The sequence below is a fragment of the Gambusia affinis genome, linkage group LG05 (genome assembly GCF_019740435.1).
Source record: "Gambusia affinis linkage group LG05, SWU_Gaff_1.0, whole genome shotgun sequence".
NCBI lineage: Eukaryota > Metazoa > Chordata > Actinopteri > Cyprinodontiformes > Poeciliidae > Gambusia > Gambusia affinis.
Window position 1 is genome coordinate 23,128,811 of NC_057872.1, and position 24,872 is coordinate 23,153,682.

Consider the following 24,872-nt stretch of genomic DNA (forward strand, 5'->3'; position numbering starts at 1 on the left):
CACGCCCCACATTAAAACAATTTTTGAAGTAACATGCAAAATTATCAGGGGCCTGACATGTTAAAATCCCTCTAAAAGACCTCAAGAAGCCAATCAGTGTCATAACGTTCAGATATTGTAAAATAAACATAGTTCTTGGATTGTAGACCTCTGGAGGCTTGATTTTGAGGACAGCTCTTTTTCTTCTTCTAGACTGGCTCTGAGGAAACCTCTGTGCCGTCTGTACCAGGAGATCGAGACTTTCCGTTACCGGGCCATCTCTGACACGTGGCTGACGGTGAATCGGATGGAGCAGTCTCGGACCGAGTACCGCGGAGCCTTGCTTTGGATGAAGGACGTCTCTCAGGAGCTCGATCCAGACACGCACAAACAGATGGAGAAATTTCGCAAGGTCTGTTCTCCACATAGAAAGATCTATAGAAATAACAGATGGGACTTCACTACTAAATATCCTAAATGTCAACTAGTTTACAGTAATTATCAATATCTAAAGGATTGTTGAGTGGTGTGACCAATGAATATCCAGGCTTTCTTTGGGTCTTTGGCTACTTTTAGGATTGGTCTACAGAACATACAGAACATGATCATTACATTTTTTGCATAAGAGATTTTAGTCTGATCAGTTCTGTCTATATCAGTTTAGGGTCTATTGTCACGTTAAATCTAAATAACCAGTTGTTGGCCACGCCCCCAACTCAATGTTTACAATCACACGTGAAAATCGATGCAAACAGATGTACAATTATACAACCATACAGTTCTGAAAAGCATTAGTAGAGCCTCCTGCACAGTCAACAAGAATGCAGCAAGTGGTTTATTAATGGTAAGTCAACAACAAAAAACTTGTCTTTTCCAGCAGCCATTGTACAAATCTTGAGATGAATATGAGAAATTTTCTAGAAAAGAACCTGGATATTTCTGAGCTTAAGAAGGTGAAAATTTGCTAAAAAAAAAAACTTTGACATTTTTCATTTATCTCAGAAATTATAATGAAAAGAAACACAAAAATTTCTGAGTTTCTGACTTTTGAAACCCAGAAATGCCCAAGCTTTTCTAATTAAATTTCTGAGAATAATCTCAACATTTCAGTGTTTTTAAGCACATTTTCAACTTTTCAAACTCAAAAACGTTCTTGTTTTTTTTTTTTGTCTAGAAAAGGACGTTTCTCAGGAGATCCTGAGAGCTCGATCCAGCTCTCAGGATCTGGAGAACTTTGCATACAGTAGATGAGCTGAACATCTCTCATGTCCTCTATCAGATGTTTTCAACTCATCTTGTAAAGAAACAAGTTTCAGATTCTGTTTTCATTCGCCACTAGAGGGCAGAACTCACCCAAAAACCACAACCAGTCGGCACTTTGTCCAGTTTAACTTGTTTGTCTCTCCTTTTTAATTAAATCTTAGGTTCAGGCTCAGGTTCGGACGACTAAAAGTAGCTTCGACAAGTTAAAGAACGACGTCTGCCAGAAGGTCGACCTGCTGGGGGCGAGCCGCTGCAACCTCTTCTCACACATTCTGACCACATACCAGGTTCATCTCATCTATTGAGCTCTAATCAGAAAACCTATGGGAAATTGAATTAAACAGAAATTATCTGTTTCAGACGACTCTGTTGCACTTCTGGGGGAAAACCTCTCACACCATGGCGGCCATACACGAGAGCTTCAAGGGCTGCCAGCATAATGAGGTTTCCGCAGTGAAGGTCAGAGCGTTTTCCCAAGAGGAAAATAATTAGAGGCAAAAAATAAAGAACATGATGAGTTGGGTTATTGTTTACAGGATTCCATGGACAAAAAGATGGAGAATAAAACATCGGAAAGGGAAATGGAGGAGAGACGAAATGAGACGACTAATGACCAGCAAGTTTTCCATTTAGTTTTGACTCTTGATCACACTTCAAGGGAGAAAATATGCCAAAAAAATGTTTTTACAAAAATGTCTTTAAATGAACTGAATTTCTAGGAATTTATTAATCACTTCCTGTTTGACAGGAGCAACTATAAATGTGACACTTTACTGGTATGCAGATTGAAGATAAAATTTTTCTAATATTTTTATGCTTCTTTATTGATGTTGTCAACAAATGTGTGTGAATAGATACCAAAGCTCTTCCTTTATATGTGCAAATTACTCTGATAATCTGTTTCTAATTTTACAGACTAATCTCATTAGGAAATGAAGAAAAAAGTGAACATTTGAGAGAAGGTAAAATATGTTCACTACCCCTGCTTTTTAATTTTTGAAATTAATTTTTTATGTTGTTGCATCAACAATTACTAATATATGCTTCTACTTTATAGATGTTGCCTTAATAATAAGAGTTGATGGAGTATCAGTAATAAATTAGCATAAAATGGTGAGAAAGTTAAGTCTTCAATGCTTTGATTATTAGTATAAACACATATAATAATGCAATAAAATAAAAATTGCATTTGTATCAATGATATGTGGTGCAGAAAGCAGAATGTATTACATTTTGACAGCAAACTCAGGTGTTTTTGTCATCACAATGTTATTTTTATGCTCTACAAATAAAGTAAACTATTAACCCTGTTAGTATATTTTATATATTGTTTGTAAAAAGAAAAAAAATTAAATTATCAACTACAGCAGAGGAGAGCAGCTTATACTTAAGTAAGAGTAGCACTTTTAAAGCATATTTTTACTCCAATGAAAGCAAAACAAGCCATCCAGTAGAAAAGTATTTGGTAAAAAGGCTGATCAAGTAATATTTAAAAGTTACATCATCAAAATAGACCAAAATATAAAGTTACATGAAAAATGTTTGTATTTTAAAGATCAGAATGAAAATATTTTCCCGAAGCATTTTCTTTCAATATAAAACCTACAAAACATTAATAAAAGCTGCGTCTGTAGCTGCGTTTCCATTACAAATGTTGGCATTTGTTGGCAAATGCAGCTAAAATCACACGTGAACATGTTTGTTCATGCGATAAGTCTTTAAAAAACATACTGTTCCGTTAAAAACTTCCTGTCTTCTGGTGACGTTCGATTTTTGATCATATGACTCGTGTGATGCAAAAAAATGGCTTCCATTTACTGGTATCCAGATATTTTACTCCAGAAAGAGTAACTTAATAAGTAAAAGTAAAGTGTAATACTCCTATTAGTATATTTGTGCCCAAAGTAAATGTAACCAGTTACTACCCATCTCTGAACTAGTAATTAAGCTGATAAGATTAAAAAGATTGCTTTGTCCTTCCTCAGAGTTGGATGGTGAGGAGGACAGTCTGGCTCTGCTCAATGAGATCCTGGGCGGTTTGTTTGTGGATGATTTTTCCCAGGATTGGGCCAAAGGTTCTGGGGACACGGAGGCGAGCGCCGGGCCGCCTGACACCCAGCAGCAGGAACACTCGTTCTTTTTGCCGTCGCAGCTTTTGGACCAAAGCTTGAACAAGTCTTCTGTCTCAGGTCAGAAAACAACCAAACCTCTGATTGTGCAGTTTGATTTCCTTCAAACTAAAAACTTGTGGAGTAATTAAAATGCAAGCATGCAGAGAAGGAATCTAGAGGTGTTTTATTGTCAGTGCTGGAGGATCAACTTTAAAAAAGTGATTGGTTTCCAGTTATATACTTTGTGGAAGTCTGTCTCACAAAAAGAGCCTAATAAAATACATCAAAGCTAATGCACCTGTATTTGGGCCTATACTAAGAAATGGAAAATAAAACTTAATTATAAGAACAAAGTTATAACATATGAGAATAAAGTTATAATATTACGAGAGTAAAGTTGACATAAGGAGACTAGAATTAATATCATGTCTTTATTCTTGCACAAGCTTATTATCGTACTTTTTTTTTCTTTCTTAGTTACTCTGTTGTAATATTAACCACCTCTCCTCTGGATAATTAGTGCCAAATGAATAAATGCAAACAAAACAAGCAATATTCACATTTCTTAATGAAATATTCCTACATAATCTATTTCCTGGAAACATAAAAGTGCCTAAAACAACATTTCAGAGCTGATAAGGAAACTTTTCAGACATTTATCAGATGATTGAATGATTTCTCTGAGTTGTCTTATTTTATTTGTGAATCAGACTGGACCGGGATCGTCCCACAGCCAGACTTATCACCTGGATCTGGACAGAACCCCCTGAAGCCAGCGGTGAAAGGTAGGACTAATGGATGCAAGTGGATTAATTGATTAAACTTTGTTCTAATTAACTAATAACGTCCGATTAGAACTTCTTTTAGTGTAGTTTGGCCGCCATCCAACAGAGAGCGCTGCTGGTCATCCTTAAGCGCCGCGGTTGATACAGAAATTTAAAATGGCGGCGGTGCCGTAACACAACGGTTAAGAAAAGCAGTCCAGAGTAAAATGTAAAATCCACTTTATATTTTGAAATATAAACACACTCTTCTAGTTATTGTCTCAATATCGCTTATTCAGTCGAGCTTCATGACGGAGGAAGAAAAACATGGCGGCAATAAGGACGGTTGATTTTTTAAAAGCTGTTGCGAGTTAAAGCACTTCATGGAGCGAAAGTTTAGCTTTCCTTCAAGAGCAACCAGCGACGGTACTTCTGAATGGGAAATTCAGTGTTTCATATTTTATTCTTTTCATGTTTTTATTTTTCTACTCAGCAACCCAATAGGTTTTGTTACGTCTAAGTTTAAGACCACAATTTTCTGTTTGAGTTAGTATTTACTTCAGCGAACATAAAGTAATGTTAAAAATGTAAGGATTTTTAAATGCATCATATTATAAAAAGTTTAGTCCTTCATGTTATGGAGAAACGGTCGGTTCTCTTATTACAAACGAAAACTCAGAATTTTAAGAAAATGAATGATTATTAGTCAATTGACTAATGATCAACTTTAGATTAACTCATTAACCGATAACTTACATCCGTTGTAGGACTTTGAGAAACAAAGCCAGTTTAGATTTTAATTTTATGACACGCATGTTTTGTTTTGCTGCTGTGTAGAAACAAGCGGACCATCCAAAGATCTGTCGGCGTGGTTCAACCTGTTCGCTGACCTGGACCCTCTCTCCAATCCAGATGCAATCGGAGCAGCCAGCAGAGAAAACGAGCTTCACACTGCATAGTTCTTCCTGAGCAGCGTGACACATTTAAAAACTACATCCATTTGTTTTGGCTTCAGCTGCAAACTGTTTCCAGTATGAAGATAAGCACTTATCAGAGGCTGGAAGACTGGATTTTTAAACGTCTTCCAAACGCCAACAGAAACTAACACATTATAAAATCAATCACAAATACTATATTATGACAAAACATAATGCACCAAATGTGTTGCCCTAATAGCTGCGTTTCCGTTAACTATATAATTGTTTAATTTAATATTTCAAAAATAAATTCTCTTAATGGAGATGTCAATTTAGAAAAAAATAAATTTTTTGATGAAAAATTTTGATGTTAGGTGGTTTGCAATTGGTTTATTGTTCAAAACTAAATTTAATTTAATTTTTCTGCATTATACAAGAGTCAAATAATCAACAATTGGATGGTACTACTGGTAGAAACCACAAAGAAGAAGACAGGAAGTAATATGAGGAAGATGGCACAGCATTTGTTTATTGTGTGAACATACATATTCACGTGATTTAATTGCATTTCTTTTTTAATCAAAATTGCAAAATTGTTTTTTTTATATTAGCAAAATTTTGCATGCATTTGTAATGGAAACACAGGGATTGTCTTGAGGAATATTGCCCATAAAAATTAACCCTCCATTGCCGTTGTCATAACTCTTAACTATAGATGAAATTCTGCAATTATTCTTCAATTAAAAAGTTAATGTTTCAGTACTCTAATTAAAATTTTGAAATTATGTAGTGCTACTTTTAAACATTAATTTGTGTTTTAATTTGTATAACTTTCAACAGATAAAAGCAGAGTGTTGATTTGATTAGGGAATATTGTCAACTAAAGGTGGAAAAATGTAAAAAAAATAAAAATAATAAAAAAAAGACTCACCTATTGAAAGTTTTAGCAAAAGGAAGTGAGAAAATCCAGCCTTCATCAGAACTCAGCTGTATTTTACAGCTGTAAAATTATAAACTGGTCACAAAAAGTTGGTATTTTGATTCTTTATAAACATTTGTACAAAAGTTTAGCTTTAGCAATTGTTTGGAGATTTTAATCTAGATTTAAACCTGATGAAATATTTAGAAAGTGTTTCACAAGGGATTTTATTAATCAAAACAGCGACTCCTTTTGCTATCAGATGCAAAATGCACATCTGTTGTTTTTCAGCTTAAATTTTTGTTTTGTAAACTTGAATTTAAGGGTTTCTTAATTAAGAGTCGTAGAAAGAAGATGTTCCTTCCACTCACAGTTCAAGCTTTCAATCAACACAACTTAAAGGTTTTGCACTGTGAGTTTTTATAAGACATCCAGTTGGTGTTGAAACTGTTTGCTTTATTTGAGATTACAGAGATTACTACAGAGATTCCCTCTGTAGTTACATAAACCCGTTACTGCATGCTGCCAGTTATACTGTTGGTCATCACTGCTTTATTTCTTTTTTTAAGTCTTTAGACATGTATGTATTTTCCAGGGCTGCTCCTTTTGGGCAATATTCAGTTTTACACTGATCAGTCCCTTCAGGATCTTGATATTGTTTTTGTGATTTTTTTTTGTAATCTCAGATTTTGTGATGCTAATTTAGAAATATTTTCATGGATTTAGTGATATTTGAGCTTCTGTATGATGGTAAATGTGACTTAAAGCTGAGGCAGCAGTGTAGTAGAAGTAAGAAATACTGCCACCTGCGGGTGGGAGTTGCAATTACAAATGTTCGCAAATCTTAGTAATCCGCCGAAGTTAAAATCCACAATTTTGGAATTTCCATTATATAAGAAACATAATTGAAATCACACAGAAATAAGTTTGTTTACGTGATAAGGCGTTAAGAAAACATGCACCGCCACGGTTCTCCAACTACTTCCTGTCGTCTTCATGGTTTCCACCAGTGGTAACGTCCCGTTTTTGATCATGTGACTCCTGATGTGAGAAATTGTTTCCATTGCAGTTTTGCAAAATAAACAAATTTTGATACGGTCAAAAAGACACCTCATCCTAAAGCTCAAAAACGTATGAAAGAAATAAACAGAATTTTTCAAAATTGGTTTGTATTCATTCAGAAAATATTTCCAAAATGTCAGTTTGCGCAGTCATAAGCTAAATGGAATCACAGCTATGCTCTTAAATGTTTCTGAACATTTTTGCACTAAATTAGCATTAAACTAATAATTATGTATTACCATAAAAAAATGTGGGAATCTGTTGATTTTGTGTAAATTGTTAAATCGCAAAAAACTGCAGGGACTGATATAGTTTTACAGATTTTTCTTAAAAAACCGCTTTGATTTGATTGATAACTTAATATTTGAGCACTAAACGTCTCCTAAAGTTTCTATTTATGTGTCCGGTTGGAGTCAAGAGGCCCACATAAAAAGCTACGGCGGACTGGATTTGCCCCCGAGCCTCAAATTTGACACACCAGCCTTAAGATATTTACAGATGAGACTCGTTTTGACTCTTGAAGCTACGCGTTGTTTTAATTTTCCATCATGATATCGACTTTATGAAGAGCCTTAACTTTACCTCATGTTACTGAATGCTGATCTGTGTCCATGTGTGTCTCAATGCCCTTTAAAAAGAAAAGACATATCAATTCAAAAAGGCTTTTCTGTTTCCTTTATTGAAAAAAACAAGATCTACACAAAAACATGTAAAACAGGAGAATCAATTCATCATCGCCAACAACGGCAACTGCTTCTTTAAACGCTCGGCGCACTCTGAAGGGATGCGGTCGAAGATTTTGAAGTTGCAGAACAGATTTTATTTTTGAGGGATCGGTCATTATCCAGATAAATCTCAACAGGGTGTCATCAGCATATGAACTGCAACGTTTATGCTTTAATATCTCTAAAACGTGCTGAGAGCTCAGCAGTGATATCAGACGTTAAATGGCCGTTTTCCTTTATGGAGCCCAAACTATAAAACAAACTAGTGTCGTTTTTCTGCTAAATAAACATCAATTGCACATTCTTCTGATTGTTTTAAGTAACAAACTTGGATACAGCACAGAACAGTGATTATCGTTTCCTTTCCAATTAAGTGCTTAAGTTTGGGATTACAAAAAAGAAAAAAGAAAAGTTTGTGTGTTTCCCAAATTATGCAGCAATGGCTTTATGTTGAGCACTGGTCGATTTTACCCCTTTATTATTCTTATTTCTAATAATCCCCTGATAGCCTAATGTAAGGAAATGTTTTTACTCTAATAAACTTCTTCAAATCTCAGAAGGTCAGTCAAGGTCAAATCTGTCAATTTTGACACAAACAGGATTTATTTAAAGCCAGAAAACCAAAGACAATTTTGAAAGAATGCTACAAATAAATCACAATCAGTCTTTAGATTAAATAATAAATTAGGTAAAGAATTTTAAAATGCACCTTTTTGAAACAAAATAACCCTTTTGATTGTTTTGATTGAAGCCGTCTAGAATAGGAAGGGAACTGTAAACTGAGAATTGATTCTTAAAGAAAAACATTTTCACTATAAATATGTTGGGTAGATGTGTGCTCACCTTTTGAGAACAAAATAAGATTAAATTAGCTCTTTTCTTAAGATCATCTGGGAAATCTACAACTGAAGCAGGAAGTCAATAACAGCTGTTTTTGAGCCTTTTTGGTAAAAAATACCTTTATTTTCATCAATATTTAGCAACATTTGTTTTTCTTTGCTGTGCATTTTAAATTCTCTCTGATCCACCTCATGCGCAGCTTTAGATTCAGTGATGTTTGAGAGGCAGAAAACCAGATTTTCTAGAGTTTGAGTGGCATGACGACGTCTTCGGATTAACCTAAAAGCAGCCAGAACACGATTAGAAAGAGAGACCTGCACATGAGCTCACCTAATATAAATCATTCTGGTTGCAGCTTTTCATGGGTAGAAATCAACACTCTCCATGAACAGGAGCAGAAATTACAACGTCCATCAAACCAGGGGTGTCCAAAGTGTGGGGCGGGGGCCATTAGTGGCCCTTGGACTGATAGACATTTTATTTCAAATCAAGATAAAATTATTGCTGATGTAATTTATACCCCACAAAGTTTTACAAAGCGTTTGTAATAGAATCACATTTATTTATAAACTTTTTTTTTAACGGAAAAGCCAACTTTAATGTACCAAAATCAGCTTTTTTAAATTTATTAAACAAGGCAAAATATAACATTTTTAAAGAAAATCCTGTTATAACTGAGAATTGTTTTTTTTAATACAGCAAACAAGCAAAATCCTTGTAAAATTTGGGATGATGAATAATTTCCCTTTGTTACAAAGGGATGCTGCTGGAGAGCAACATTTTGGCCCTGATGTAAAACGCTCCTGTTGTTGGTAAAATACAAACTCATTATAGCTTAAAATATAAAGTAACGTTTTCTATTCTGCTGACACGTGTTTATTTGCCTTTTAAATTTTTTTCACTGGTTTGAATTTTTTCCCATCCCATTGTTAAATATTGGACAGAGATCATCCCCTTTCTCCATTCTGCTGCCATCAGAAAACATTTTTATAATCTCCCTCCTCACTCAATAAACCACTTTATAAAACTTTTTGCACCCAAACGGGAAACTCTGCCTTCAGTTATTTCAGATTTTGAATTGTCTCTTTCAGCTTTTTTGTGTTTTTCTTTCCCATTTTTATTGATTTTGACCAGTGAAATAGATCAAACAGCTTATTTACAGGTATAAAGTGGGGCTCCGGACCTGAAAGGAGCAAATTGACCCCGAGCCTCATATGACACTGAATCACTTTACAAAAATGAAAAACACACAAACATTCTGGCACAAACATTGGTCTGATATCTGGAATACGACGGCCTCTGTGCCGTTTTGTCGTTTGCTTTGGTTTGTGTTTAATATAATTTTTAGATAGCTGCAACATTCTCAAGACAAATCGAAACAGCTTGTGAATTAACGTAACTTCAGCAGCTCGGTGAGGAATGTGTCGTAGGCACCTGGAACTGGCTTCAATGTCAAAACCTAAAAAATTCAGTCTGAATTAAACTTTCCTGGGAATGAAAAAAAAAAATCTCCTTGTGAGAAAATCACTATAAACACTCAGAATGGCAGCACAGCCCCACCATTCGCTTCTACACAACCTGAGTTACTGCGAACAGTCGGTTGGACCAATAAGAAGGCGATAGGAAAGTCGTGTGCTTTGTGGTTACTTGGTCACCGATTAAACAGCTCGTATTTTTTGCGGTTTGTGCTTAGCTCGTCTTGTTGCCATGGTAATCACACTGCGTACAGGTTCAGGCCTGGCCTTAAAAATATCCTGCAACTGCACTCAACAAGTACTGCTGCTTCTCATTAACAAAACGCAACAAGGACATTCAAACATATATGTCAGAAATAACAATAAAAATAAAAATGTCTTGTGCCCTTTAGAGCCAAAATGGGGTAAATTATAAGAAATCCCATTTGTATTTTAGCTTCAACACTGAACAGCTGGATAATAACATGAACACAATGCAGTCTCTGCTGATATTGCATGGTTACAATTCAGGATTTTTTTAAATCATTTTTAAATTTTTATTTATTTTTATCTTGATAAGACTGCCAACGCTACATATAATTTAATTATTCAGTTCTATTTATTGCAGAATAAGCAAACGATTTCCTGCTATATGTGACGATGGTGGGTTAGGTTAGTGATGGGAGGAGAGCGGTCAGCCACAATGCCCAGACATCAAGTATTATCCTCAAACAGGAATCCATTTCCGGGTCCAGGGCGCCCCCTGCTGGCTAATGTTAGGATTATCAGAGTGCAATTTTTTTGTTGTCATTTTTTTTTTCTTTTTGTTTTTAAGCCAAACCACCAGGCTAGATGCAATGTTTTATTTGTAGGTGGTTTGGTCATGAATACCTGAGGACCAGCTGGTGAGGACTACATGTGCTGAGCCGTCTCCTGACTCAGCACTCAGGCCGCCGCCGCCGCTCAGGTCTGCGGAGGACAAAAACGTAGCTGCTGGCGCTGCGGGCTGAGTCGGGGTCACCTGAGTTGTGAGGCCGCTGTTGGCGTGAAAACTGGGGCTGATGGGGGAGAACAGGGAGGAGCAGAGGAGTTTGACGGGGCAGAAGGCCGAGCCTCTGGGGATGAAGTTCACCTTGTTTTTGTCAGGGCACGAGAACAGAGGGAAGCCTTTGGATTTGCCCGATCTGAAAAGGACAGAAGTTGCTCTTAAATTACGACAGCCTCCATTTTGTTCACAGCAATTATGATTTTTTTTTTTTATAAAAGAAATGTGGGAAAATTTTTGGTTTTTTTGCAATTAAAAAACGACTAACAATTCATCAAATTAATCATGATCAATCAATTACTGGCAACTACTTTAGTAATCAATTAATCACTAACTGGAGTATACAGACTGTTAAAAACAAGACAATTTGCTTTAAAAAACTATTCAGAGCAGTAATTAGGCCAAACTTTACAGATATAGATAATAAAACAGTTTTGTTTTTATCCAAACAGCCAAAATCCAAAATCATACAAAATATTTTGTCTAGTTTCCAGTGTAAATATCTTAGTGCACTTGAAACAAGACAAAAGTAACAAGTAACTCTTTTCAGCAAGTTATAGGAGCTTGTTTTAATTTAAATAATTCCTTAATACTGATGAAAAAGTGCTTTTTAAATTGGAACATTAATTCACTTGTTACTTGGGGAAAATGTCTCATGTTATCTTGTTTCTCCTACAAGTAATTGTGGCGTAAAGCCATGAAGAGATGAATGCAGCCACACCTTCAGAATGAAGTTTTTCTTTTTCTAAATACATGTTAAAACTGTAACAATGTAAACTGGTACTTACACCAGCTCATCAAACACTTTGACCCTCTCGCATCCCTCTGGAGGTTCCCGTTTGAACATGTAGCTGTTGTTTGGTTTGGGCGAAGTGGCGAACTTGGGAAGAGGAGAGCTGCACCTGCTGTCTGGAAACAGAGAAAAACAAAGAAACGAATGGTGAGCAGGCCTGTCACAACACGCAATGAATCAATTAATCGCACAATAATCAATCATTTCCATTTGGATGATTTGTCATTTCTCTATTTCTACCAAAAACTGGGTGACAGTCTGGAGTTTTGGTCTCAACTGGCCTTTTGATGGAGCACAAACACAGACTTCATAATTCATGCATGTGTTGCATGTAGTTCAGGGGTGTCCAACGTGATGCCTGAGGCCATTTGTGGCCCCCAACTGCAGATCAACAGTAATAAAAGTTTTAATGAGGGTTCAATTATTACCAACGTTAAGTACAACATAAAGTATTCATCATTTTATAACCAACAGGTTTATCCAGAGTCTTTGACTAAAAAGCCGACTTTGCTGCAGAGGAATCAGCTTTTATTTAATTTGGCTAAATATTAGCAAGTGTTTTGAAAGAAACTGGCCCAAATCTTATTCCTATAACTGTGTAGATGAAATAAACTGAGCCTGAAAGAATTTGAAAACTAGACTCCTTTATTTTAATATAGCAAACATGCAAAATCCTTTTTACTTGTTGAATCCGTGATGAATAACATCCCTTTCCTTCCAAAAAATAAAGAAATAAAATTGGACGACTTTATTTCAGAACAGTAATACAACAAACCTTTATCGATTTCCTCAGCAGAACAGGGACTTCCGTCCTGGGAGTGAAGGTGGTCGGAGCTGCTGGGTCGGGGCGACGGGCTCGACTCGCCGCTGGACGGGGCCTGTGTGTCCGTGTCCCGAGTCTCACCGCTGCTGCTGCTGTAGCGGCTCGGAGGGAAGGGCGGGCGGCGGCCATCCACCGCCTCCATGGCCTGTGAGGAAATGAGGTGGTGCAAAAATAGTGATGTGATGATCGATTATCTGGAGTTTGAGTAACTAAAGATTAATTGCAAAGCAGCCATTTTCTTAGAAATTAGTTTTCTCTTGTATACAGAGGGCCGACCATCTTTCCATAACAGGAAGCGTTAAATTAAGGGCAGAACTTATAAAAAAATAATCATTAAAATTTAACATTATTTTCTATTAGCTATTTAAATACTTACTGAATAAATAAAAAATTGTGGTTTCCTCACGATTAAACTTAGATATATTTATAAAATATAACAAACAAGCCGGCTGCACAGTGGCGCAGTTGGTAGAGCTGTTGCCTTGCAGCAAGAAGGTCCTGGGTTCGATTCCCGGCCCAGGGTCTTTCTGCATGGAGTTTGCATGTTCTCCCTGTGCATGGTGGGTTCTCTCCGGGTTCTCCGGCTTCCTCCCACAGTCCAAAAAAACATGACTGTCAGGTTAATTGGTCTCTCTAAATTCTCCCTAGGTGTGAGTGTGTGTGTGAATGGTTGTTTGTCTTGTATGTCTTTGTGTTGCCCTGCGACAGACTGGCGACCTGTCCAGGGTGAACCCGCCTCTCGCCCGGGACGCAGCTGGAGGTTGGAACCAGCAACCCTCCTGACCCCATTAGGGACAATGATCAACAGAAAATGGATGAAACAAACAAGCCTTGTAAGATTGCAGAATAGAAAGATTTAATAATAAAACAATAAAATTAGTGAAACGCTTATAAAAATCGCCCTAGCTGTTGTTTTTGATTGCCAGTCTATTTGTCGGATGCGTTGGATGCATCCGACGCATCAAAAGCTCCAAATGGGCCTGAACGGGCCCTTGACGCACCTCCACATAGACTTTAAATGTAAACCCGACGCACCTGATGCGTGAAACGTGTTTGGTGTGAATGAAACCTAAGGCAGCAGTCACTCTTTTTAGCCAATGTTGACAAAAATCTGCGGTGAAAATCTGAAAAAATGTGTTGATTTTGTGTGAATTTTGTAGATTTGTGAAACTGGAGGGACTCATTGATGTAATCTGAAGTGTAGAGGGCCACACAAAAGGATAAAGATGGCCAGATTTTTAATTTATCAATTGGAAGTTGGAACAAATAATAAATTGTCAATGAGAAATGACCTGTTAAAGTTTGTGAATGTGATCGGACTGTCAGAGGAGAGAGAACTTTCTCAATTGGACTCGAGTTCTTCGAGTACCGGAGCCAACAGATGGAGGGACTTTCAGTGAAACGTCTCTCTTTCTTTGGATGACGTCACATTCAACTCAAAGCAGCATCTAAAAGGCCCTGAATCTTAAAACATCTCCAACTAAAAGCCCTGTGATGTGTTTGTCTAAAGGGCAACTGCAGAAGCAAACAGCACACCAGATGGTACTGAAGAACAGCGTGATGTGAATTGTGTTGAGCTTTGGCTCAGCTGACTGAAAAGAGCCAACAGAAGGAAGGCAGAGTGCACAGCAAGCTGTAAATCTGCAGGTTAGCGTGTGTTTGTTTGTGTTTAAGCCATGTGGGTGTGGAGCATCGCAGCCCTGCCAAAGTTTACAGCCTCATATCAGGGATGATTTACAGGCTTCTAAACAAGTGGACTCTCACACTGTACAAATACATGCAGAAACCCACTTTACAAGCTTGTTTTTGCACAAATTTAACGAATCCTAAGCATAACTAACAAGTTTAATAGCAGGTCCATGTCTTTTTTTCAGTGAAGCCATTAAAAAGGTTCTTAAATGTTTAGTTTATGCCATGATTACTTTCATAAAATGCAAAATGGAGATGTTTTCTTCTGAGGTCCATGACAAAACTTGTACACATTTAATGACCAAATTAATAATTGACAAACGGAAGAAATGCAGAGCAGAGATCGGTGTGCGTACGACTGAATTTACATTTACAACGGTGTGAAAAAGTATTTTCTCCTTGCAGATTTCTTCTGTTTTTGCTTCTTTTTTTTTTTTAAATCACACTGTAATATTTCAGATCAGACCAAATTTAATGTTGGATGAAGATAACTTCATTAAGTCAAATGGACCCAAGGAAAAAGTAATAGTTAAAGCAATTAACTGAGATTAAACTAGGATTTTTGTAGACATTTTAAAACAGCAGAAGAACAAAACGTATCCAGCTGTTTATGTACAACTTCCAGGCTCTACGTGCAATAATTCATCTTTGCAGAACTTCACTTCCATCCTTTACTGACTGTTGGAAGCTCAAGGAACTGCCTGATTATGACACAACGCCACTTACAGCTGCAGTATGCAACTTTTATATAAAATATAAAAGAGATAACTGACAGATAATCCGTGAAAAAAAATCTAACTGATTGACAGGCTTAGCGCTGTCAATCACTCTCAGTGTTGCGTTGCTGATCCCCATCTGTTTCTCCTCTCCTTCCTTTCTGTTATGAATGCTAAAGCTAGTTAGCATGGCTACAGATGACGGCGAATAAACAGCAAGTTGTTTCTCCAACATAACCACGTACATGAGGATGATTGACAGCGCTGAGAGCCTCCTTCTGGCTCTGATTGGTTGTTTTTGGTGCATTTCTTCAGACAGCAACAGCAGCTCAGGACGGAGGTGGAGGAGATCCATGTTTTCGCAGATTATTTGTCTTATAACAAACTGTCACAGCATGGAGACAGTTTGTCAAATAAGTAAAAATATATTTTATAACCCGAGACGCCGCTGCACACGCTCTTTTCTCCTGACGTCCTTACAAACATACCCATCTGTGGTGTGGTTGAGGACTAAATGTTTCAAATTGGACATTTCCTGTCGGGTTTTGTAGCAGTTTGTGGAAAAGGACAAAAACAAAGTGCAGATGCAGGATTGAATCACAACTTTATGAGTTTTTCCCTCATGATTCAGGTCCTAAAAGTTCTCAAAATGCCATTTGCTGTATTTTTGTTCTGTAGGAGATGCATTGTGAGCATTCCTATTTAATGACTGAATTACAACAACTAAATTAGTCAGGTAATAAACTTCACAGGACTTCATTGAGGTATAACAAGCAGTGAGCAGTAAATAATCACATATCCCAGCCAGATGCTGTACCTGCAGGCCGTCCTCCCAGTCGTCTCGTATGAAAACGTTTTCCAGCTCATGGTTGATTCCCTCCACGCTGCTCGGCACTCTGCATATCAGAGACTTAGCCATCGGGTTTGACGTTAAAGTTGAAGAAGTTCCCTTGTACTGGAAAGAAACACAACACGTTTTGAAGGTGGATAAAGATTTTAGACATCTTGAAATAAGACAAAAGTAACTCCGCACAACACTGCTATAATTTATTTAATAATGATTAAAAAAAGTATTATCAATCAATCAATCAATCAAACTTTATTTGTATAGCACATTTCAGCAGCAAGGCATTTCAAAGAGCTTTACATCAAATCAAACACAAAAATACAATGCAACATAGAATCAACAATCAAAACACAACATAGTCAGATTCCATCAATAAATTTGCAATTGATTACGTTTCAAATACAACTCTAAACAAGTGGGTTTTTAGTTGAGATTTAAAGGAAGTCAGTGTTTCAGCTGTTTTACAGTTTTCTGGAAGTTTGTTCCAGATTTTTTACCGTAGTTCCACTGGCAGATTATTTCACTTGCAACATAAAAAAATATTGTTAGGAATAAAAATAATCTATCAGTGGAAATAGTACTTTTTAGATAAATTAGCTCCAATATTTAGCTTAAAAGTTACTTGTAAGTCTTTTTTTCAAGTGTACTAAGATATTTGAACTAGAAAGAGACGAGAGTTAAACTTGGATTCAACCACAACACTGTAGAACAGAAAATCTTACAAAGTATTTTGTCTAGTTTCTAATGCAACTGAGACAAAACAAACTTACAAGTAACTTTTCAGTGATTTATAGGGGAGAGGCTGTTTTACGTAAATAATTCCTTAATATTGATAAATAATTAGTTTCACTGCCAGGTTACTTCATTTATAAAATGGATAAAATGTCTTGTTATAAATGAAATAATCTGTAGTACTTTGTGATTAATATTAAGAAATTATTTACTCAAATAAACCTCGTATATCTTGCTGAAAAGTTACTTGTAAGTTAGTTTTGTCTCAAGATATTTGCACTACAAATTAAACCAAAAATACTTGGTAAGATTTTGTGTTTTAGCAGAGAAGCGGTTTCAGTTAAAAGAACAGAGTTGTGGTCAGAAGCATCAGTATTAATGCTGTGTTTGTGCTGCAGCTCAGAGGAAGACATGCCCAGACACATTCCCTCTCCTCTGCCTCCGTTTGACCTCAAAGATCAACTTCTCCTGTTTAGGAAAAGTTAACGCACCCTGCATGTTAAACACATGATAAATTATGATATTTAATTAACACACAAATCTAAACAACATACCGCTAAATACAGATGCTGCCGGCTTCATGAAAGCTTAGATAAATATGAATTTAACGGTATAAAATGCACTGAATTGTTTACAGTTTTCTAATCTCCAGCAGCTGTGTCATAGTTTGGTAACCGTCCGTTTCGTTTGGATGTTGTCCTCCAAACTGCTGAGCTCCCTTATCATATCTGTGTGGCCTGTGTAAAATCTTGCATCACGAAGTTGAGTTAATGATAATGTTTCACCCTAACGGAGCGTGACGGCGAGCGTGACGTGAGAACCTACCTGTGATTGGCAGGCGGCGCTGTGCTGCTGCGGCAGCTGCAGGGAGCTCAGCTCCCTGTCTTTGCTCTGCCTGGTCACCTGTTTGCTGCGCTGCAGCTGCAGGCGCAGCTTAGCGATCTGCTGAAAGTGAAATAAGACGGAGCCAGTAAACCAACATGAAGGACTGTGTTAAACGTCACGGCGATCGCAGTTTTCTGGCCGATCACCGATTACTGATCTTTAACAAGCCTGACCTGCCGACTCTGGTTTTTGTCTGAAATGTTGCTAAATGTAGCAAGAAAGTTGTTGAGTTGGAAACAGCGGAGTGACTATTGTTCACTGAAAGCATGCAGACATGAGCTGGTGGGCCGTTCTACCAGACAAACCCGCAGAAGAGGACAGTTGTTGGTTTTTAGACCTTTGCATGTTAATATCAGCCGATCTCCCAAAATTAAGAAAATCAGCGTCAATAAATTGGTGCGCACTTCATCTCATGCATCCAAATATTTAGGAATTTATTTTGCAACCGTTAATGTATTTCTTTACTGTAGCTGCTTTTCCGTTGACATTCGATAAAATCTTTGTTCTCTTATATAAAAAAAAAATATTTAATTTGCTTATTTGCATCTTTAAATGGTGTTTTAAATATTGTGTCAAAAAGGCTTAACTGGCTAAATGAAAATGTTTTATCTGATTAATTGTCAAAATAATCGTTTAAACTTTCAGTTCTAATAAACATTTAAAGCTGGAACTGGAATACATTTTAACTATCTAAAATAAACAAACCAAACAACAGAAACAACAAATAAAATTAATTATGAAGTCTCTGTTAACAAAATGGTTTTTAAGACAGAGATAGTTGAGACCAGAGTGAAAACTTTTAGGGTCCAGTTTTTGGTAGAAAAGGAGAAAAGAGAAAGATAATAAATCATTGAGCTTGTTTAAATTTATCATGTGATTTGTTGCTTATTGCAACAGGCCTGGCTGAATGTTGCTGCAACACTTTCAGAATCAGCCGGCTGATGAAATGAGTTGGGTCAGTGGGTGTTGCTACATCTGGCCGAGTAAAATAAAAACAGGATACCCTTTGTAAGACTAACAGACACAGTTGTGGTGTGCAGACAAAGGTGTGGTTCTTCAGCAGATCTTGTACTCCAGGCAACACAGTCAACAAAGAGACGTGCTGCTTTCAGATGTCCTCCCACTCGTTAAATTGCAGAGGTTAGAGAGCAGGAATCCGGCTCCCTGCGCTCGCTCAGTGGAAGCAGTCGATAATGACAAGTCCAGGCAGCCCGGGTGTAATTTTAGTTGATGGGAAAAGGGAGATTTTCCTGGCTGTGCTGAGCTGCTGATTTCTAGGCCAAGTTGTTCAGGGATTGTCTGCAGAACAGTGAACGCAACATTTTCCAGGCAGGTCAAGTTATAAAGTTAGAGGTGTTGCTTAAAGGTGATTTATGAAATAAGAAGCAGGAGGCCAGAAGCTGCTGCAGATGTATTTCATAAAAGATTTCATAACTTGTTTTATACCTGCTGTGCTGCACTGACAGTTTGCTAATTACAGCTAAACAGGAGCTACTACTGACTTCATGCACTGCAAAAACACAAAGTCTCACCAAGTATTTTCTGTCTCCTTTCTTAGTGCACTGGAAATAAAACAAAGCTAACTAACTAGAAACTTTTCAACAAAATATATGAGCTCGGTTTAAATAAATTATTCCTCATTTTTTATTTTTAAAACACTAATTACACTGGCAATTTATTTCACTTATAACGAGACATTTTTTCATGTTAGAAGTGAAATAATTGGCCTGTGGAAATATTTGTATCAATATTAAAGGAATAATTTACTAAAACCAACCAGTGTCCTGCTGAAAACTTATTTGTAACTTAGTTTTGTCTTTTTTGAAGTGTACTAACAAATTAGATCAAAAATATTTGGTGAGATTTTGTGTTTTTGCAGTGTAAGGTTAGAGGTCAGGGTATGCTCTTGACTGTGCACTGCAAAAAATACAAAATCTTACCAAATATTTTTGGTCTAATTTTTAGTACACTTGAAGAAAGACAAAACTAACTTATAAGTAACTTTTCAGAAAGATATGGGAGCTTGTTTTAAGTAAATTATTCCTTATTTTTATCTAAAACGTTCTAGATCCACTGGCAGATTATTTCACTCGTAAAAAATAGGAAAATGTTAAACTATAAGTGAAATAATCTACCAGTGAACTAGTACTTTTTCAGGAATTATTCACTAAAACTGAGCAATATTGTGCTGAAAAGTTATTTGTAAGTTAGTTTTGTCTTCCAAGTATACTATGAATTAGACCAAACATATTTGGTAAGAGTTTATATTTTTACAGTGTGGAGCGAAGGTGGAGCTTTAAAACGTGAAAAATGCAGCTGCATACTCTGCCCTCCTTCAGTTTGGATCCTCTATGCTGTCTGAAAAACAACAGCCCATGATGAGATTCACACAGTGCAGCCGTGCGGAGAACAGAGGAGGATAAATTTAGCCTGTGGTCTGGAGGCATGGAGTCCATGTGGTCGGCTGGATGGCCTGCCAAGGCCAGCAGATAGACAGGGGTGGAAACCGACTTTAAGGAGGGTAATATTTAGGCTGACCTCAGACTCTGACAAATAAAAACACACTTTAAGTAAATGAAGAACCTCAAGAATGACAGAAACATTTTCTTTGCCCAGCTGTGTGGATATAATGACGCGTTAGCTGTGAGCAGCAGCAGTGACCGGATCGTGGGGGGGGGCTAAAAAGGAGGAAAGTACCTCTTTCAGATGATCTGCGCTCCCCCACGACGCTGATCGCTGGTGAGGACTTCCCAGCTCAGCGGCTTCGTCGATCCAGAGACCTGGAGTCTGAGAAAAACAAAACAAAGAACATTAAATGCTATCAAGTCAAAATTAAGACTTTTTAAGACCTTTTTTAATGCCAGCTTGAACTAAATTTAGGCTGACAACACTATAAATATACAATATAAGTGACCCAGTGGCAAAATCAAACGTCCACTCAGTTGAGGATACATTTGCACTAAATTACCTGTGATAGATGCAAAAATGAACTAAGTAGCTAGCTACCAAGCATATATTAGCAGATAGCTACAAACCGCCTCTGCAACTTTTACCTAGCAGAAAAATCCTACAAGAATAATTAAAAAGAACTGCAATACTCCAGCCAAACAAAATTTAAGAACCGTGATTAACGTATTTAAGACCAACTTACATTTTTCTTAAATGAATTCAAGACATTTTAAGGCCTTAATTTTTTTTTTTTTACAATGCACGAGTTTAAGACTTTTTAAGGATGTGTGGACATCTCTGGTTATTAAAATGTTACCAAAACTTCTTGCACATCTGTTGTTCCCACTAAGTTGCACCTTTTCTGCAGAACCGGCCGACAAATTTGAATGCTTGTTTGTGCAATTCAAAATGGGTGGAGTGCATGTTTCTGCATCTGGCTGAAAGTAAACAAAAAGACTTGTTCACATTTGATTTGACTGCCTGTACATGAAATGTAAAATTAAAATACTCATAAACCCAGAGAACAAATGTTTACAGCTACGCCTGTTTGAAATCTCCTAGAACACCATGAAAAACCTTCAATATTGCGTATAAGTTCAATATTTTTTACCAGTCATCTTAGAAGTCATCTAAGATGATACAATCATGTGTGATGATTGTATAGAATCATCACACATAGAGCGATCAAGCTTTTGTTACTCATAATTTTTTAGAATTGTAGCTTATAGATAATGAAAATCCAAATTTCAGTGTCTCGGAAAATTAGAATTGGAAACTCCTGGTGTCACACTCCAGTCTACTAACTTACTCTAAAAACCGTAAGTTTAAATTTAAATATAATTGCATTGTTTTTTTTTTTTAACATCTTTTCAACAATAACATAGATATGCAATATTTTAATGAAAGTTGTTGGAATTTTGCTGAAGAATCTGCATTTTAAGTTTGTTTTTTGGTATAGAAAATAATTATTTTGTCCACTTTTCAGCAAAGCGGCTGTGGATCCCGTTCTGTTCATAAGTCTCCATTTAAGTAAAAGTTTGTATATTTGTGGTTCTACTTACTATGAAAATAAAAAAGGAAAAATGTGATTAATAACAGATGAATAACTTTTGCTTTGCACCTAAAGTTTTGCATTTTAAGACTGTTTAATTGACCATAATCATAAATGATCTTACACAAAATATTTAAAAGTTTCATCTGCACGAACCACCAAATGTGGACCATTCTGAAAACCATTCGGCGGCCTGCAAATGGCCCATGCGCCGCACTTTGAACTGCCCTGATTTAAGGCCTGCAACAGAAACTCCATTTCAACAAAAACTAAACTCAAAGAGTTTAAAATGTTCAGAAAAAAACATCTGAAAGCACTTAACAAGTGGTTTCAAAATAAAGCTGCATACCTGGAATCAATGAAAATAAGTACAGCAGTCATGTGATACCATCCCTGAGGAAAAAATCTCTTCAACAACAAAAACTTTTTTCTTTTTTTCCTATTGCGAAGCAGAGTTGCACCAAACTGTGTTGCAAGACACTGAGCTCACATATTTGTCTTCTGACAAGAAAAACACTCCAAACAAAATCCAAACACATTTAAGAATCAAAGAGCGTTCATGCTTACTTGCCATGAAGACATCTGTTAGTTAAAGGTGACATAAAGTTTCCGTCTTCATGTTCTGTCACCTTCAGCAATACAAATCCAGAAATTATCCAACAATACTGACTCTAGTTACAACTGCAGGCATATCAAAGCTGAATGAGCCGACCAATAAACGTTGAGATGTTTGTAGATGATTACAGAAAATCAGCTGATAAACGAGATATTTCCTCCTAGAGAGCATAGAGACAGTTTTGTCTAGATGAACTCGCCTTTTCGACCTCTGCTGAGAGAAATGAGGCAACGGTTAAATTATGTAAATTAATGCAAAACCAGAAGCAGGGAGCAGATCTTTCATAGGCCTGCAGAAACCACATACTTCCCCCTGATTGTGTCTGTCAGCGCCGGCTCCGCTCCGACAACACCAGCACAGCGGCCCGACACATCGTAAATGTCACCGCCTTCGCCCTGCCTTACGCCCGACTCCGCACTAACAAAATCTTCTTTCTCTAAACAGCGCAGGCAGGGTGATATAGAATATCACCCTGTGAATAATGACGAACACCCATGGAGTTGTGTGAGCCGGCGCGCTGGCCATGGTTCCCCCCAGGAAAGGACACATATTAAATGGATGCTTGTGCTCTCGTAAAAAGGGACCTCTGTGCTCGGCCGCGCTGGATGGCAGATGTGTAACTAGCCTTTAGCATTAACATTTCGTCCAAGGCCTCTGGAATGACTTGTGCAGTTTGAAGTTTCTGCCAAACATTCAGGAACTGGAAGCTGCAGTCAAATCTGTTCTTACTCCATGCAAATGGGCAGAAAGGGCACAGAGGCTTCACAGTTCACTGCGGAGGAACAAAATAAAGTTTCACTGGTGAACTGCATCAGAAATACAGCTTTAACACAAGGCATAAATTTTAAACCTTTTATGATTTAAACAACTCTGAAAGCTAAAGATCTGCAGCATCTGTCTAGATTTGGAGCCACAAGTTGATAAGGAATCAACTAATGTGTTGAATATAAATTTAATAAATGTTTAAAGCAGTTTTTTATCTAATAAAATGATATTCTTGACAGAATCACATTAAAAACACCAGCGGTGTTTTTAATGTGTCATTTAAACACCTCAGAGGAAAACATATCCATCTTCTTTCTCCAAAAGGTTTGTTTTTCTTTGGTTTGAAATCTGAAAACAGAAATAGGATGGGATTATTTTAAGATGATAAGTTCCCTAAAGTAGATGTTTATCAAAAACTTCAGTTGCATTTATTGTGGCTCTAACCAAGTTTTATTGAGCTGGACTGAAGGTAAACATGATACCGATGTGTTAAACAACGACCGGTACCGATGTGTTAAACAACGACCGATACCGATGTGTCAAACAACGACCGATACCGATGTGTCAAACAACGACCGATAACGATGTGTCAAACAACGACCGATACCGATGTGTCAAACAACGACCGATACCGATGTGTCAAACAACGACCGATACCGATGTGTTAAACAACGACCGATACCGATGTGTCAAACAACGACCGATACCGATGTGTCAAACAACGACCGATACCGATGTGTCAAACAACGACCGGTACCGATGTGTCAAACAACGACCGATACCGATGTGTCAAACAACGACCGATACCGATGTGTCAAACAACGACCGATACCGATGTGTCAAACAACGACCGATACCGATGTGTCAAACAACGACCGATACCGATGTGTCAAACAACGACCGATACCGATGTGTCAAACAACGACCGATACCGATGTGTCAAACAACGACCGATACCGATGTGTTAAACGACTGATACCGATGTGTCAAACAACGACCGATACCGATGTGTCAAACAACGACCGATACCGATGTGTCAAACAACGACCGATACCGATGTGTCAAACAACGACCGATACCGATGTGTCAATCAACGACCGATACCGATGTTTGAAACAACGACGATGTGTCAAACAACGACCGATACCGATGTGTCAAACAACGACCGATACCGATGTGTCAAACAACGACCGATACCGATGTGTCAAACAACGACCGATACCGATGTGTCAAACAACGACCGATACCGATGTGTCAAACAACGACCGATACCGATGTGTCAAACAACGACCGATACCGATGTGTTAAACAACGACCAATACCGATGTGTTAAACAACGACCAATACCGATGTGTCAAACAACGACCGATACCGATGTGTTAAACGACTGATACCGATGTGTCAAACAACGACCGATACCGATGTGTTAAACAACGACCGATACCGATGTTAATGTTGATATATTGTTCATCAGCAGCTGAAACAAGATGCTTCTCTCTTTGTGACATAAAATCAGACTAAAAACACAGTTTCTGACCTCTTGTCCTTTAAATCCAAATGATCTGCTGCTCACCCTCAACTCAATGCTTACACTCGCACGTAAAAATGGCTGCAAACAGATGTGCAATTTCACAACCATACTTCTTTGAGAAGCAAAAGTAGAGCCTCCTGCACAACCAACAATAATGCAGCAACTGGTTTCTGAAAGGTAAGTCAACAACAAATCCCTTGTCTTCTCCAGCAGCCATTGTACAGCGCATACAGCAGTAAAACCAGCTGACCAAACGTGCTGGAGCTTGGCTGTGGTTGCTAGGTAACGGCACAGTGCTAATCAACTGTGACAATGACACCATAAAACATTAACTTATTGACCTTGGGCGTTCTTTTCCAAGCAGAGGAAAATCACATGGAAGAATAAAAACTGCAA

At 37.4% G+C, this 24,872-nt stretch overlaps 2 protein-coding genes across 6 annotated transcripts in view; one reads left to right on the forward strand and one right to left on the reverse strand.

Annotated features, from left to right (window-relative positions):
* ica1 (islet cell autoantigen 1) overlaps positions 1–10,088 on the forward strand; it is a 22,330-nt gene extending 12,242 nt beyond the window's left edge. Inside the window, exons 9-16 of the mRNA XM_044118302.1 lie at positions 193–391; positions 1,404–1,529; positions 1,603–1,701; positions 1,779–1,858; positions 2,158–2,204; positions 3,228–3,431; positions 4,064–4,138; positions 4,955–10,088. Of these exons, the coding sequence (XP_043974237.1) occupies positions 193–391; positions 1,404–1,529; positions 1,603–1,701; positions 1,779–1,858; positions 2,158–2,204; positions 3,228–3,431; positions 4,064–4,138; positions 4,955–5,076 (952 nt within the window). The 3' untranslated portion in view covers positions 5,077–10,088. The remainder of the gene's footprint in view (positions 1–192; positions 392–1,403; positions 1,530–1,602; positions 1,702–1,778; positions 1,859–2,157; positions 2,205–3,227; positions 3,432–4,063; positions 4,139–4,954) is intronic.
* Positions 9,659–24,872, reverse strand: part of LOC122831811 (glucocorticoid-induced transcript 1 protein) — a 27,987-nt gene continuing 12,773 nt past the window's right edge. For 3 of the 5 annotated variants that reach the window (XM_044118301.1, XM_044118299.1, XM_044118297.1), the window contains exons 4-9: positions 20,262–20,351; positions 17,505–17,624; positions 15,918–16,055; positions 12,648–12,840; positions 11,868–11,988; positions 9,659–11,218 (exon numbers count right to left, since the gene is read on the reverse strand). In XM_044118301.1, coding sequence (XP_043974236.1) covers positions 10,897–11,218; positions 11,868–11,988; positions 12,648–12,840; positions 15,918–16,055; positions 17,505–17,624; positions 20,262–20,351 — 984 coding nt within the window. In that variant the 3' untranslated portion in view covers positions 9,659–10,896. The remainder of the gene's footprint in view (positions 11,219–11,867; positions 11,989–12,647; positions 12,841–15,917; positions 16,056–17,504; positions 17,625–20,261; positions 20,352–24,872) is intronic. The other 2 variants (XM_044118298.1, XM_044118300.1) reach the window with 1 other exon arrangement.